Genomic DNA, 16973 nt, shown 5'->3' on the forward strand with positions numbered 1-16973 from the left:
TAGTCAAAGCTGTTCGCCAATCACAACGCACTGGGACAGCAAACCAATCACATCACATTTCGTTTTTCGGAAGGCGCGCGTTCATCAAACCTGGAACTAATCGAGCCATTTGAGCCAGGATGGGGAGAAAGGTATTGTAATAATGTAAATTATGTAAAAAAATAATGCGTTTTTCGAACAACCAAGCATGAGAGCATGTTCTAGTACACCCCCAAAACAAATTCAAGACATTGTAAAAGAGCATAATAGGACCCCTTTAAATGGAAAATTTGTAATTTCATTTTAAAAATACAGTACTTTTTGCTATAAATATTTAGATGGAAGTCCTGTTCTTAGAAGGCAATTTTTTTATTTGTTGACTTTTTTTTAAATTAAAAAATAGTGTAATTTTTATTTGCTGACCTTTATTAATTGATTACTCTGAATAACTGACAATAACTAACAACCTACATAAAAAGGCCATCCAATTTAAAAAAAAAAAATTTTTTATTGTAAAATACATATACAGATTTCCGAAGGCATTTAACTTTCAAAAGGTATGGTGGTTTAGATTTCTAGAAAACAGACATGGTTATGTATGTTTTTTGTGATAGTATTGAGAGCTGTGGCAGTCTCTAAAGAAGATGTGAAGTCAGCAGTGACGTACCCTCATGGATGTCTCTCCTCCGTGGGGTCGCTGCAGTCTGAAAACCTGTGCCACCATGTGATCAGTGATCTGATGCAGCAAGATGCGGCGAGATGCCAGACCCACCATCACGTAACGACCCATCGGAGACAAACTGACAGAGATGGCATTTGGACCTGTGACAAATACACACAAGCTAGCACGGAAACATTGTCTGAAAACTCCAGGCTAAGCCAAACCATTACAAAATTATCACAATTGTGTAAAATAACAATTTCAACAAGACTGGGATACAGAACTGGGATACACTTTTTGCTAAAGCAACAATATAATAAAGCAATAATGCACTGAATGAGCTAGCTGAGCAGTATTTTAACTCTAAGAATGACTAACTACACGTATAAAGTCAAATCATGGCAGTAAAAATTATGAAAATCTAGAAAATTTATTTTGGAACCCTATTAATACTGAATTGTTCATTTTGTACATTATTAATTGCTGTAAATGTTATAACCAGAGCATTCAGACCAATCTGTTAAGCATGAAATTAGAAAAGTTCACACCTAGACCTGTTTAGACTGTAATTATAGCTAATATAATTTTTCATCCAAAAACCTAATTGAATTTCATAGCCATTTAACTTTAGAAATCAGCCTTGCTTGGCGTTTGCACGAGCCAAAGAGTGCTAGCGATGTGATCAGTAAATGGAAATGAACAATTTAGTATTGAGGGTCCTGGTTGATTGCTCTCATTAATCCACTGTTACTGGATAGGATGAATGATAGTTCCTTGAGGCCTGTATAGCCGATGGTGATGACCAACCCGCAGAGAGAGAGAACAGCGTTTCAAATCACTTTAATCTAAAACAAGCAGGACTCATACTTCCTCATCATTGGTTTCCATTAGCAGCCTGGTCCCAGCCCTGCCTTCGTTTGGCTTTTAAATGGGGACTATCTAATTAAAGCTGCCTCTAAAAGAGCTCCATCACTGCTGTCTGTTCAGCCAATTAGAGGGAAAGTGAGAGCACAATGCAAACAGCCATGTCCCTTTGCATTTGATTTAATTAAGCACAAGTCTGAAATAATTTTAGCTCTGATGGCTCAATCAGTGTACTAAACCCTCGTCAGCACTGGGAGGAGTGTCAAATTTTTACAAACTAACAGCCCTTATGAGGTCGAGCAGTTGATGTGTCAGGGTCACTCACCAAATCTCTTGGAGTAGAGCATCTCTCCCAGGTTGTGTGGGGCCAGGGAGTACACAGCCAAGATGCCCTCATCAGGGAAACCCCTCTGACTGCTGGGAATGAATACAGCCAGCAGCTGCCCGTCCGCTGAGATATCACAGCTCGCGTCATTGTAGATCTTACAGTTGGGCACCAACACATTTACCGACGCTAAAAAAGAAATCAGACACAAGAATCTAAATTAGGGGTGCACCGATACAAAAACTGCACCTGGTAATGATAACCGATAATTATTAATCTACATATAAATTTACAGATATTTTATGCTTCAAATAACACCAGACAACATTTAAAACTGCCTTGAAAATACTTAAAGATATGTAGAACTATACAAAACATCAATCTTTGTGATAATTTTTTAAAAGTTAAATAGAAAAAGGTGTAAAATTTTAATAACGTTACATGGAGAAAAAAGGAAAAATCTATAGGCTGTGTGTAAACATTTTACCTATTTGTGTTTAAGAATAGGTAGGCCCACTAGAAATAATGTGCAAACACATGATAAGTTGAATATAATGTATTAGCTAAAATACAATGACCACGTTTACTCACTGGGCTGATATGATAATATAAAAAATCCACACTTATATACCAATACTAATATGACTGCAAAAATATCATGCATATCTAGTCCAAATCAACACATACATTTTGTTTTGGAGTGGTCAAAAACAAAATAAAGGCTAAAACAGGGAATGCCTTAGACAGAAAATAGTATTATAATAAGTTATAGAAGCTATAAATGGCAAATTTTGAAAAGCAAATCTGCTTTAAATTTAAACTAAATATTAAGGTCCACTTTTTAGAGTAAGGACATTAAACTAGCATGCTTGTCAAATTTGCCAAAAACTGATTGCAGTGTCAGCCTCTGCATCTGACAGATTTCTATTTGCATCCAAATCTCTATTTGTACACAAGCAGTATCCTGTGTAACAATCTTTTTGCTAAATTAGCAGAAGCTGCAGAACTGCCGTAAGTTGAGCCGCAATAAAAGTGATTTAGTGACTAACAGAAAGCCACATTTGTTCAACCCACACTAATAAGAGAGCAGAGTGGCAGGAGAGAGAGAGAGAGAGAGAGATGTGTGTATGTTCCCTTCTCATTTCAGCACATAAACCTCACACACACACATAAAAGATATCTAGCACTACCATTCTGCCAAGCAGGATGCATAGAGAAAATGATAATGTTTCTGCTCGAAACCACGTCAACTCCAAAATTAATCTTGATTGCTGTTTTCATTTTCTGTTATAAACATAGCATATTCCTTTACTGTTTCCATGGCAATTTGCATCCTAATAAAGCCATCTCTCAACGCACAGAATGGTAGTAATATTCAGAAAACAAACACCGTGTAAACACAGGGATATTACAACAGAAATGTGAGTGAGCTGAGACAGTTGATTCAAAACAACTGTTTAGATGAAGCGGCTTATTCAAAGCATTAACGGAACAATAACGTGCTGCTCTGGTCTCATGCATCAACGTGTGTCATTGCGCAGGGGTCTCTCTATAAAGCATCAGGTGCGTGTGTGTGGGAGGTGTAATTAGGGCTATTTGTGATTTAGAATGTGAGCGTGTGATTGAAGTGTTTGTCATTTCACTGGAGAGCGAGTGTGCATGCGGACGGCGCTGGAAAAAGTGTGACTGCACAAGCTAAACAAGAGCAGGTGAGTTTTGGCAGGTGACTGCAAGTCATTATGCACATTTAGAAAGATGGATTTGTTTTAAAGGGGTCATATGATGTTGCTAAAAAGAACATTCTTTTGTGTATTTGGTGTAATGAAATGTGTTTATGCGGTTTAAGGTTCAAAAAACACATTATTTTCCACATACTGTACATTATTGTTTCTCCTCTATGCCCCGCCTTTCTGAAACGCGTCCCGTTTTAGGTAGGCGTGGTTGACTCTTAACTTTTATAAAGAATATCTCTTTGGATTTGAGACTTTAGTCTTTGCAACTTTACAGATCTTCTTTATGCACCAAGAGCTTGTAACACTCCAAAGAGAAAGGAAAAATTGAAATCGCATCATATGACCCCTTTAATACTATTACTGAACTAAAATATAGAACATTTATTTAACTGAAAAAAATTGTTAAGGTGTACGGTCACATTCTATGTAAGGAATACCTGAGGGTTAAATACAAGAAAAACATATTAATGTTGCCTCTCCATCACTCTCCAGAATAAAAATTGATACTGTAAATGTCATTGACGTAATAATCAATTCATAATATGCTGTAATGTTTACTAAAAGTTGCTGCAATACAGTGAAGCTGTCATCTATCCTGCTTAAAGGGTTAGTTCACCCAAAAATGAAAATTCTGTCATTAATTACAAAGTAGTCCGTGTGACATCAGTGGTTCAACTGTAAAGTTACGAAGCTACGAGAATACTTTTTTGCGCAAAGAAAACAAAAATAACGACTTTATTCCACATTTTCGTCTCTACTGCGTCGCTTGTGGACGCGCATTCACGACAGTATCATGACGCAAGCATGTGGTGGAGCCGGCGCTAACCCAGAGCCGCGTCATGATACTGTTGTGATCATGATACTGTCGTGAACACACGTTCACGACAGTACCCTTTAAACCCATTCAAATGTAACCCTTTAACCCCATTCAAATGTATTGACAGCGCTAGTTTGTTTGGAACTATTGAGAGCTACTGAACCACGTGACCGCGTGGCGGCGACACCGGCGATATGGAGCCAGATCAGCCTCAAAAATAATAAATTTACAAAACAAAATTCATGAATGCACAGCACAATTTACATTTACAAAAACACAATTCATAAATACACAAGTAAAATCATACATTTTCCCCCAAATGCTCACACAAATGCATCTTACTAATTAAATTTAAAATGTTAACATTTATGAATGATGTTACATGTATTTATGGATCGTTGAATCTGCATTTGCAAATCGTCACTCGTGTGTGGACTGCTTTGAATTTGTGTGCAGTATTTTTGAGACCTTCCTGACAGGTTAAGATTCATATGTTCGGATGTTCCGTTCAGCCAATCGTGGTGAGCTTTTAATCCACCAATCAAAACGCTCCTTACTGAACAGACTCAAGAAGCTCAACGCTGTACTTGTACTGTGCATTGTTCCATGATCGGGTCCTTGATGTAAAGACATTTTAATGGGTACTCTTTTTTCATTTAATAACAGCAATTATGTAATGTGTTCTGTTCTTGTTGTTAGTAGTAGTAGTAGTATCAGATTCGCAGTAACTTTTGATCAGGCATTAAAAACAGCTACCACCACTTAAGGGAGATTTCAAAAACACAGCGGAAAGATTTCAGCATGGAGGATGAAAAACAGACTCAACGAGTGAGTAAAGTCGTTTTTTTATCTGATGGCATTTTCTTATGATTATAGCTGGTTGTGATGGTAACTTTAGAACCCACTGACTACAAACCGTATTTAAAATTACTTGATAGTTTATCATCGAAATCGTTGTTTTATTTTTTGTTTATCACCCATTCATCCTGTGATTACTAAAGTGTTCCTACAAACACCAGTTATAATATAAGAAAGCTGGCGTGGACTAACGACTTTGTAACACTGCAAACTGCACACTTACTTACTAAAACAACCTTTAATCATAAGAAAATGCCATCAGTTAAAGGGGTCCTATTATGCTTTTTCACTTTTTGAATTTTAGTCAGTGTGTAGTGTGTATATTTGGGCATAAAAAAGATCTTCAAACTTACAAATCTCAAAGTCCACTCCAAAGGGAGATATTTCGTTTTTAAATAAATTCCCTTTTCAAGAACTACAACGAACGGCTCGTTTGGACTACAGCGTTTGTTTTCCGGCTTTTGTGATATCACAAAGCGGCCCATTAGAATATATATAGAAAACGTGATTTAGCCCCAAAAAAACAACAACAACAATAACGTTACCACTCTAATATGTCTTGCAATATCTGTGCGTGCAAAGGTTCTGCACGATACTCTTGTTCAATATTCTCTGGGTCTGAATCCGGCTCAAATTGATATGGCAATATTGACGCCATCCTTAACTAAACTGGAGCAGACGGAAGGAACTTGCTGCTTTGGCAAGGGAAGGCAGTACTGAAACACCGTCAAAGCTGTTCGCCAATCACAACGCACTGGGACAGCAAACCAATCACATCACATTTCGTTTTTCGGAAGGCGCGCGTTTATCAAACCCGGAACTAACCGAGCCGTTTGAGCCAGGATGGGGAGAAAGGTATTGTAATAATGTAAATTATGTAAAAAATAATGCGTTTTTCGAACCACCAAGCATGAGAGCATGTTCTAGTACACCCCCAAAACAAATTCAAGACATTGTAAAAGAGCATAATAGGACCCCTTTAAAAAAAACGACTTTACTCACTCGTTGAGTATGTTTTTCATCCTCCATGCTGAAATCTCTCCGCTGTGTGTGTCCGAAATCTCCCTTAAGTGGTGGTAGCTGTTTTTAATGCCTGATCAAAAGTTACTGTGAACCTGATACTACTACTACTAATAACAACAACAGAATACATTACATAATTGTTGTTATTAAATGAAATATCTGGACATTTAACACTTATTTGATAACATTACAGATTGATCTGAATAAACAGGGTATGTGCAACTTTGGTGTATAAGACAGAACGAAATCATAATGTGATTTTGTAGAAATTGTAATCAGGTGCTAAAAAAAGAGTACCTATTAAAATGTCTTTACATCAAGGACCCGATCATGGAACAATGCACAGTACAAGTACAGCGTTGAGCTTCTTGAGTCTGTTCAGTAAGAAGCTTTTTGATTGGTGGATTAAAAGCTCACCGCGATTGGCTGAAAGGAACATCTTCCAAAAAAATATATTTATGAATCTTAACCTGTCAGGAAGGTCTCAAAAATACTGCACACAAATTCAAAGCAGTCCACGCACGTGTGACGATTTGCAAATGCAGATTCAACGATCCATAAATACATGTAACATCATTCATAAATGTGTGACGGAAATTAATTCAAGAACTTGATATATTCATATTTGTGTAAACATTTTTAATTTATTTAGGTAAGACGCATTTGTGTGAGCATTTGGGGAAATATTTATGCTTTTACTTGTGTATTTATGAATTGTGCTTTGAATTTACGAATTGGATTTTGTAAATGTAAATTGTGCTGTGCATTTATGAATTTTCTTTTGCAAATGTATTATTTTTGAGGCTGATCTGGCTCCATACGGCGAGATCAAAGCAGCAATGTCGCAACTCTGATTTTCAATGGCCCTGGCTTTAACTGAGGCGCTACAACGAATTACGACAAATTAAGTGTGCCAAAACTGTATTTATTGTTTGAATTTCGTATTAAAACTTACAAAATTTGAAAGCTGAGACTTTGTTTCATATCATAAGCAGGGTCGCCACTTTGGTGTGAGATTTACATGGGCAGAGTAAGAGTGTGAGGCAGAGCCTGAAAGCATGTGTCTGAGCTGGCAACCCTGCAATATAGCTATTGTTATCTTTACATGTTTTTAAAACACTGTGTAATATGTGAAATGCTGCAAAAGACACAAGACGTGAGTGCGTTTACAGAGAAAAACAAAAAAAGTAGCCCAGTGGTATGGAAAAAAACATGTTCTATGTAAACGGCCCTTACACTATACAATAACATCCACTCAGTGGTTCATCTCAATCGACCAGCCTGCATTCCCCATTTTCTTCTGTATTGTATAGCGTAAAGTTGTTTTCCCTGGGCACTAGATTTTCGATGTTGGCTACCACAGATGAGACACTAAAGATGTTGTGCTCTTTTTTTCATTAAGTGTAGACATGGTATTGAGGCCATAATTTAATGAAGCAGCAGCTGCAAGTGTTCTACACTGTGCTCGCTATAATATAGATGCAGCCTATTTCATTTCCTTTATAGCCATGGGCATACTAAACATTGAAGCATTTTACATAAAATCCTCTCCATCATTTATCTGAAAAATGAATATTCATAGACTCATGTTGCATTTTTGCATCAATGGGTCTGGTATGTGTGTGTACAGTATCTATTATCTTTAGCTGGAGCTCTAAAGCCATTCAAAAAGCCCTTCAGCTTCTGAGAATTTACAGACATAAAACACACCTTAACACTCTCAAACTGAATTTGGGATTTTACTTTCCAAGTGTCACAAAAATCCTCTCTCTGCACTAAAACCCAATGAGTTTGCTTTTACGAGAACCACAATGGAGTGAACCTGCACACACATAATGTAAAAAGAAAATTAAAATAGAGGGGAAAGGAAGGGGGACAAAAATCACACGTCTTGTTCACAGAATGATGACCTGCTACACCTGCTTTGCTCTAACGAGAGAGGACTTGGTGTTAAGAAAGAACTAGAGCGGATCATTTAAATTTGACTCATAGCTCTTCTAATTAAAATAAAACTAGTGTCTTCTGCTATCCCAGCAAAAGTTCACATAGCCCTTAGCAATTCAGTGATTTCAGTTAAGGCAACTCAGAAACATCTTTGATTTCAGAAACTGCAACATCATAGGGCTTGGAAACATTTTGTCTTTGATCCTCTCTTTTGGTCTTTGTATAGAACAAAAAGTACACAGGACTGAAGATTTCATCTTTACCGTAACAAAGCAGAGGACAAGAGAAGAGTTGCTGGAGGCAGCATCATAAGTGTCAGTGTTTACCTTATGCTGCTGAGGCCTTGTTCCTACCTTCCAAAAAAAAAATAAAAAGAATTCTGACAACTATCCCACTCCTAATTACACATTAATGAGCTGGGTAGTGGTAAAACGATAAATCAGTTGAGAAGGCTTATATTTAGTCTGAGTAACAATTACACTGATATATAATCCCAGCAGATTCATGATTATTATTGACTTTGGAAGAATGATGTAAATAATTTTTCAGTATGAGCTCCCACAGCCCTCTGTAGCTTTATGAGCTGGATTTGTCCACTGTCTCTGCTGGTAAATCAAAATTCCCAAACCACTCTCTAATCAGTAAGTTTACTAAACTCTACGTTTTTAAATAAATACTGTAACAATAATAGTTCAAAGTATGAATAGTTTTTAGTCAGAAACATAAAAAGGACAAGTTCCCTCGACGCCCTTTAAACTTTTCCCAATCAAACAGCAAGAACGAAAGAGAACCGACATCTTTGTTTATATTGCTGTGTGTAGAACAACGTTAAGCAGCATTTTTAATATTTAATAAATAAATGCCCCGCACTTTATTCGGGCATGTAGAGGTTTCTATGTAGAGGTTTCGAGATTTAAATCTAGATTTAAATTCAAAGAGACAGTATCGATAGTCTTTGCATGACCTGACGTTTTATTCCTATCCAAATTAAGGAGATGTGAATATCAGGAGCGCTGAACTCTCATGCAGTGTGTGTTCCATTCATACTCAAAGCCCGAGGACGCTCTCGCGCAAAAAGTCCAAAACAGACTCATAGAAGTAATAACTTATGACGTGCAAATCCCTTATATGGACAAAAGCATCCGGCTACAGCTGTAGCTGAGCTGAATAAAAAGCAGAAATGTTTTTACTGATGAAACGTTAAGACAATAAACACACGATTGTGAAAATATATGGTTTATGTGTGTTTCTCAAGTTATCTCCAGGTAATAAATAAATAAACTATATGAATAATGCAGTATTGATTGACATCATTAGTATAGAAACTATAAAATATACTTCCTGCTTTATTCTGTGATAAAAATGGGAAAAAGGTGTTCGTAGTAGCCTTTATAAACCAATCATAAAATTGTCATTAGGAAAATATTGAACAAAAATATTATAGCCCCTTGCTGCAGCTAATGTTAGCCTACTTCCACAGGCTACACACAGCAATATAAACAACAGCTGTGCATGCTCTCTTCACGTCGTTCTTGCAAAATAATAATAATTTAATAATATAAGTAAACATACACACCGCTCCGCTGAGAACTACACTTACCGGCAGCCACGGGCGTTACTGAAGGCATCTGGTAGTGCGCTAAAGGTGTCTGAACGTGAGGGATCGTCCTAGATGAGATCGTCAGGTGAAAGGTCATCATGTGGATCATTTTATTTACGGCTAAATTATTATTCATTCATTTTACTAATAGTTAGATTGGGCAGACCTTTACAAAAGGGCGTTTAATTACAAAAAAAAAAAATTGCCTTGACAAAAAGAGCACTTTGGGCATCAAGGGGAAAAGGGGCAGGTGCTCAAGCACCCACCGCACCCCCCTCTGCACATGCCTGCTACTTTGGATTAACTGTTTATGTTTTTTTTCTAAATATCATCATCTTTGCTATTGTTTCACCACCACCACAACTGCATCTTTATAATAACCACACGGTACACTACACCAACCGACACCAAAGCTGGTCTAAGCCTTAAAGGTAAATGGCACCAAGATGAGGGGAGAAAGGTCAGTCAACACCAATGAGAAATGTCTTTTTGGGCATCTCGAAAACTGACACACACACACAAACCACACACTTTGAAACAGATGTTAGATTACAGAGCCAGGCACCTTGGCTAGTGCAGAACCCCTAGTCAGAGAGTTTGTATCATATTATATTGGCAATTAGTGGAGTTTACTTGTTATCAAACCTGCATGTACCTTGGTGCTTTGTATCATCACCAGAGCTTCTGTGCAGCCAGTCATGTTCTCCTCTCTATTAAAATAATGGCTAACTTTGATGTGGAACACTTCCACTCTCTGAACTTGAGAGACTCTGTTAATTTCAGTTTCTTGAAGCCATGAAGCAGATGCATCAGAGAGCATGGAAAAATCTTAGCTCCTTAATATTTCTGCTCTTTGGCTGAGCTGGCCAGAAAGTAGGCTTTTGAGGAAATGGTAGTTAGTAAGGAGAATTCAAGCTCGAGTTAGATAATGAGCTTGCTCAGCTAAAGGCCCATCATGCTCAGATGTCTTTGCCTCAGATTTGTACTAGCCCAAAAGATGTCTCCACCTCTGTAGCCATAAATGAGAGTCCAAGGACGGGTTTTTGGAATTGGGCAATAGTTTGTTTTGTTCTAGAGTTCAGGGAAACTGCTGTCTTCTCAGAGGAGAGTGGATGGCTAGTAGGTGTCCCGGGCTACTGAGTAGGTTGACTGCTCAGAGATATCAGTCATTGTGCAGTAGGGCTGTGCGATTAATCGAAATCGAACCGCAATCGCGATTTGAGACGTTGCGATTTACTAATCGCAAAGCCTGTGATGTGGACGCGATATGACTATGTTCCCGAGCAAACGCAAATGCATGACTGCCAGCCTTGAGTGCCAGTCTTACTAACCAATTGAGTGAGTGCACCTCCATTCTCCCTAATCAACACTTCTCTACGCTCACCATTAAAAAAATAAAAAATAAAATAAATAGAAAGCATGCGCACGGGATGATGGCATCTACAGGGTCAGATCGATAGTCAGGCAAATTAATACTAAAGAAAAACTTGTATAATATGAGATTACTTTGGCTTCGAAATGACAAACACCGAACAAAAAAGGTAATTTGCGAGAGATGTGCCACAACGCATAAAAAATACATTCTTAGATGTTTTTATTAGTAGCCTACATGAACATTATCTTACACATTTTATCTCCCCAACAGATTCTGTCTCTAAATGCTTCTCATACTCGCTCCTCTCTGCCGCACGCGGCGCGTATCCCGCGACTCACGGACGAGCCGTTTACACTTGCCACACACACACAGCCTGTTTCGTAATGCTTGTTTATACTCACGCCCGGCTCCGCACCTCAAGTCTCTACAAGCGCATCTGGCAACATGGACTAGGCTTGACGCACGCGCGCAACCTGTGTCAACTCGCGCTTGGCTCCGTGTTTAAAACAAATGTAAATTCAGTCTAACTGCTTGCTAATTTCACTTGCATGAAATGAAACATTCAGCACATTTTCCACTTGTTCTTAAAATCCCAAATACCTAAAAATGAATAAATCAGCCTATGTAACCTATGTAATGCTTTAATAATTGACTAAAGTAATACAGTTCTTTATTTACACAAAATAAACAAATCTTTCCTGTGAAATTCAGTAATTAAGTAAATTCTGTAAAAGTAGTAATACCATTATAATCTTCCCTGCTGAAAAAACAATGGAATCCCTCCCAAAACAGATTAGAAAATTTATTGGATTTAAAGGTTATAATAAGAATTGTATTGGTTTTAATATAATGGTGTCTACTGGCATTTGATAGATTCTATTGGTGGGATGTAATCTGGCACATTGGAACCAATAGAAAAACAGTCATTCTTATTGGAGTAATGCCCAAAACATGCTATAAAATGGAATTTTGTAATGGTTTTAATGGAAACCATAAGAATTTATGTGATGGTTTCTATTGTTTTTTTCAGCAGGGTAACAATACCCATACTGTGCTGCACACTATTGACAATATTGAGCTGAAGCTTGACTTCCTGCAAAATTAAAATCGCAAATCAAATCGCAATCGCAATATCTGTCAAAAAATCGCAATTGGATATTTTCCCCAAATCGCACAGCCTTATTGTGCAGGCTAGTGATTCACCTGTCATGTCATTATCGTCCCTTGGAGGTGCCGGTCCCTGCTCTGTCAGGTGATTGGGTGCAGAACCTTAATTGTGTGGTGGTTGAGGCAGGCAGGGAGGACTCTAGTGGACAGGTATGTGACACATCCCTCTTACTGGTCATTCTCTGACAGGATGAGATGTCTTGGTATACATAGAATGGATCAGATTTGTTAAATGGAGCCTTTTCAAATCTGTTTGCTGGTTCCAGAAAGGTTGGCAAGGTTATGAAGTCCAACGCATCAATTTGGTGGTGGATCAGATCAAATTTTTTCCCTAACCATTTGTCTGGGGAACACTATGTTGTGCTTATATGAACTTGGTGAAACTGAAGTGTTGTTCAGTGTCCCTGCAGCTACTTGAGGTCTTCATATTTATTAGTGGCAGTTGTTTGTGTGTTTTTCTCAGTGTCAGGGTTATTATGCTTCACTAAAACTAAAATAAAACCATAAAAACATTTTTGTTACTTGAAATAAAGTAAGTTGAAATAAAATATAAAAACTTTAAACTTAATTTCATTTATTTTTAAGCGAACATTTCTCGGTTACATTTAGTTGAACTTGATGTACTAAAATAACTAACTGAAATAAAAATGAATAAACACTAAGACATTTTAAAAAATAAAACAAAGTTGAGAGTAACTTTCAATGGCACAGAGACCGTGTTCACTGAATACCTTAATAAAAAGATTTAAACACAAAAAATAAAACAAAAATGACAAAAACACAACAAAGTTACTAAAACTTTAACTAAACCTAAAATGAAAACAGACAATATAAAAATAAAAACTAATTCAAAATATTAATGCAACTATGATAGTATCTTAATGACACCAAAATAACACAGTTTAGAGTTTCCTACTGTACATTAGAGCCGAATATGGATGCATTACTGCTTTGTCTTATACTGCAGTGGCCAGGGTTCACGTCTTCACAAGGTTTAGATCAAATACCTGCAGCTAAATTACCACCATCACAATGACACAAGAGAAAATACCAACTCAACTTGTATTACTGACCAACGTTCAGGCTGCAATGCATTTATCATCCACAGAGCAAATAATTACTTCTCATACAGTATGACCTAAAAATCTGCAACATGTCCCATCTACACAAATGATTAAGTAGCCTGAAGTCTATTTTTGCAAAGCTATTTTTAACAAGTGCACTGGATTTCTAACGGATGTGTCCTACAATTTTTGGATGAAAAAAAGTTATCTTAATTAATGTCTCAAACTGACTCTGCAATATAAAGCCAGAGCACTTAATTAAAGCAAGTACAAGCATTTTCTGAGAAGATTAAGTGCTTTTTCTGTCAATTAAACCAGAATGCATTAAAATAATTATAGAGGAGGAAAGAATCATATAGACCACCAAAAAGAAAAAAAAGTTCACAAAAGCCCAGTCGTGCTTAATTAAAAGCTATGGCAAGAGCATGTCTAATGGAAATGTTTCGATCTTAAGTGTTTTGTAGAACAATGAGCTTCCACAAATTCAACATGAGCTGTTTAAGTATTACTCAGTGCTATGACTGCAGCACAATATATGAACCTCTAATGGGCTCCAAAATCAATAGCACAGTTTATTTGACATCTAATGCCTATAACGGGTTTTTTGTATTTGTAATTAGACTGCACTGATACGCCAGAGGGAATGTGTACTGTGGGAGGACAGAAGAATGCACTCAGGCCTCTGTAGAGCGGAAGCAGCCTGCTGGGAAGTGAAGAGGGCTTCTGTCCAGGGTGTCAGTGTTCTGCTCAGATGACACGGTCCAGCTCTACCTCCCGCTATTTCCCATGTACTTTAGTAATACTGTAGCAAATCTGATCCTATGTGCTCTGATATAACTGCTGGCTTTCTTCTTCAGATACAATAACTCAAACTGTGATCAATGTCAGTTCACATTCACTTTTTCAATCTGCAAGCTGTGTGGATTTAACAAAAATTAATTTTTTTCTCAGTACTGTCTGCTGAAAATTTAAGTCTTTTGTAATCCAACATGATTATTAATTTTGAAAGATAACGTTTAAAAAAATGTCTCGTATGTTGAAAGCACAAGAATAATTTATACTACAGTGTTGCAGTACAGTGCTGTGGCTTTCATGATCATAAAGGCCTGTTCACTACAAGAAAGGACACTATAACAGTAACGAGTTAGTAACTAAAACTATAATGATAATTACATTAGCATCCTCACCAATCAATGGATGATATCGATCTGTTTATTCCAACTGTGCACTTGAATTCAAATAGGATTTCGATTGGCTGTCAAAGTTTTTATCCATTCATCAGCTGGAAAAAAAAAACGCTCTAAAAGTGATTCCAACAATATGATTCTCTACGTCTTATATCATTATAGCTGTGTGGTGTGGACGCATTCTTAGTGTGAATGGGCAACCTTTCTAATCTGACTGAGAAAACTTCCAGTGATCAACTCTCGAAAACACCCACAACTGCCTCTTTGCACCGAACAGAGGTAAAATAACAGGAGAAAAGCAAAAACAATTAGAATGAATTCTTAGTTGGCAGCAAATCTTTCAATCGATCTTTTTTGGGGTACTTTACAATAAACACAATAAGCCACAACAAACCATATTATGCAGGATGTTGCAAGGCCATTTTTTTTTCAGGGTGTTTGAGGCAATTCTGCAAGCCAAGAAGGGTAAGGGGATTTTCCAAAACAATTGTGTGTGTTTGAATAGCTTTAACAAAAACCTAACAAAATCTTTTTTTGTCCTCTCAAATAGCCATTTGCTTTAACTGTATCCAAGTGTCCACTTGTCCAGTGGGATGTACAATACTTCTGCATGTGTGATATGCATTGTGCTGTTTAGTCTCGTTTCTATTTTGTATTTTTCGCTGTAACACCAGCACTGCTAAAATCATGTCCGTTTTGCCCTGTCTGTGGGAGATCTGAGTATTTAAAAATGACAAAAATAACAGAAAAATCAAACTATCAATCCTCATCCACCAACAGATCCTCAGCAAGTCTGTCACATCTGGGTTAAGAGATAAGTGAAGGTCAGACTGAATTTTATAAGGAATGACTTTGATTACTTTTTTTTTTAACCTTAATAACGCAACAGACACAGCTTTCACAACACTCATTTTCTTGTGAGTATCTGGCTGTGTACATGCCCTGAGGGATGCTAAACTTTGTTTTCTGAGATACTGAAGATTCTCACAGGCTGAACAGATGTTAGTGGCTAAGTGCTGCCAGGTGTGAGATCAAGCCCAGATAACAAGAATCACTCTGTAATCTTGTAATCAGCCATGGGTGATCGCCAAGAGCTTCCAGTAACGCTCATCGTGAGAGGGAAAGAAAGAGAGAGGCGGGGAAGAAAATAACTCTAAGATGTGACCAATTTCCTCTCCTGTCCATGGCATCTGCCCTCCATCAGCTCAGTCTTACCATTCAGTCTTACCTTTTTTGTATTTCTGTTCAGGTGGATGAGCACATTGCAAATATTAAATCTCAGAAAAATACATGTGCCTTTCTGAAAAATCCCACACAAAACACCACTGAAACCAGGGGTGGGTTCAATCCTAATTCAATTTTTTTATCGATTATTCTGCTGTTCATATACACAACAAAGTCATAACCAAAATCAGGTCTCTTAGACTATGATCTGACCTGTGACAGACAATTTAAACAGTTTAGATACTTGCTCAAGGTTTTTGTGTGTGAAATATTCACTGTTAAAAACTAAATTTCAGACGACTGTAGATGATTCAGAATCATTGAAGATAAAACGCGATGTACTGACGGATTAACTCCCCCCCATCTCTAACTAATAATATGACAGTCTGTTTGTCATTAATTGCTTGATACACCCCTTCAACCACTCACCATTACTGATCTCGGGCAAGTCGAATTTGGTAAAGTCCCACCACTGCAGACGATACGTTGTGTTAGCTATGTTGCTGGCCACTGCAGATTGACCGTCCCCAATAACAGCACCTTAAAAAGGAGAGAGGGCAAAAAAAGTGTCACATGTTAAAGATACAGCAATTAAAAATTCCTCAAGCAGTCAATATTTCTATGTAAACAGGCTGATAGCGCACATTCCATACAATATTCTTCAAAGGTTTGGGGTAAGTCATTTTTTAATTTTGAAAGAAATTAATGCTTTTAATATGGATGCATTAAATCAATCAAAAAGTAAAGACATTAAGAATGTTACAAGAGACAGTTAAGGCATTTATAATAGGGATGCACCGATACCAGTTTTTCCAGTACTCGCCCGATACCGATACTTTTATTTTTGGTACTTGCCGATACCGAGTACCGATACCAATATTTTCATTGCATTTGTACATTTTTAAAATATTGGGTACAGAAACCAAAAGGATATGTATAATGTTCGTTGGTTAACTTCATTTATCAAATAGATACAGTCAAACTAAAATTTATTTAGACACCTTCAACTTTTCTCACATTATCACGGTTTATTCGTTATAGTTTACAAAATGGTAATAAAATATGACAAGAACTCAGAGTTAAACTGTGTCAGAACAAATTCAGCTTGATAATGTCAGATAACTTTGATAGAAAGGTATGTAATAGATTACA

The 16973-nt window shown here is 37.2% G+C and overlaps 1 protein-coding gene across 1 annotated transcript in view; it reads right to left on the reverse strand.

The window, feature by feature from the left end:
* Positions 1-16973, reverse strand: part of LOC107742579 (activating molecule in BECN1-regulated autophagy protein 1-like) — a 71564-nt gene that overhangs the window by 26615 nt on the left and 27976 nt on the right. The window contains exons 11-13 of the mRNA XM_016555618.1: positions 16251-16361; positions 1830-2018; positions 637-801 (exon numbers count right to left, since the gene is read on the reverse strand). Of these exons, the coding sequence (XP_016411104.1) occupies positions 637-801; positions 1830-2018; positions 16251-16361 (465 nt within the window). The remainder of the gene's footprint in view (positions 1-636; positions 802-1829; positions 2019-16250; positions 16362-16973) is intronic.

Source organism: Sinocyclocheilus rhinocerous, unplaced genomic scaffold (assembly GCF_001515625.1).
Source record: "Sinocyclocheilus rhinocerous isolate Xijiao unplaced genomic scaffold, SAMN03320098_v1.1 scaffold587, whole genome shotgun sequence".
Taxonomy (NCBI): domain Eukaryota; kingdom Metazoa; phylum Chordata; class Actinopteri; order Cypriniformes; family Cyprinidae; genus Sinocyclocheilus; species Sinocyclocheilus rhinocerous.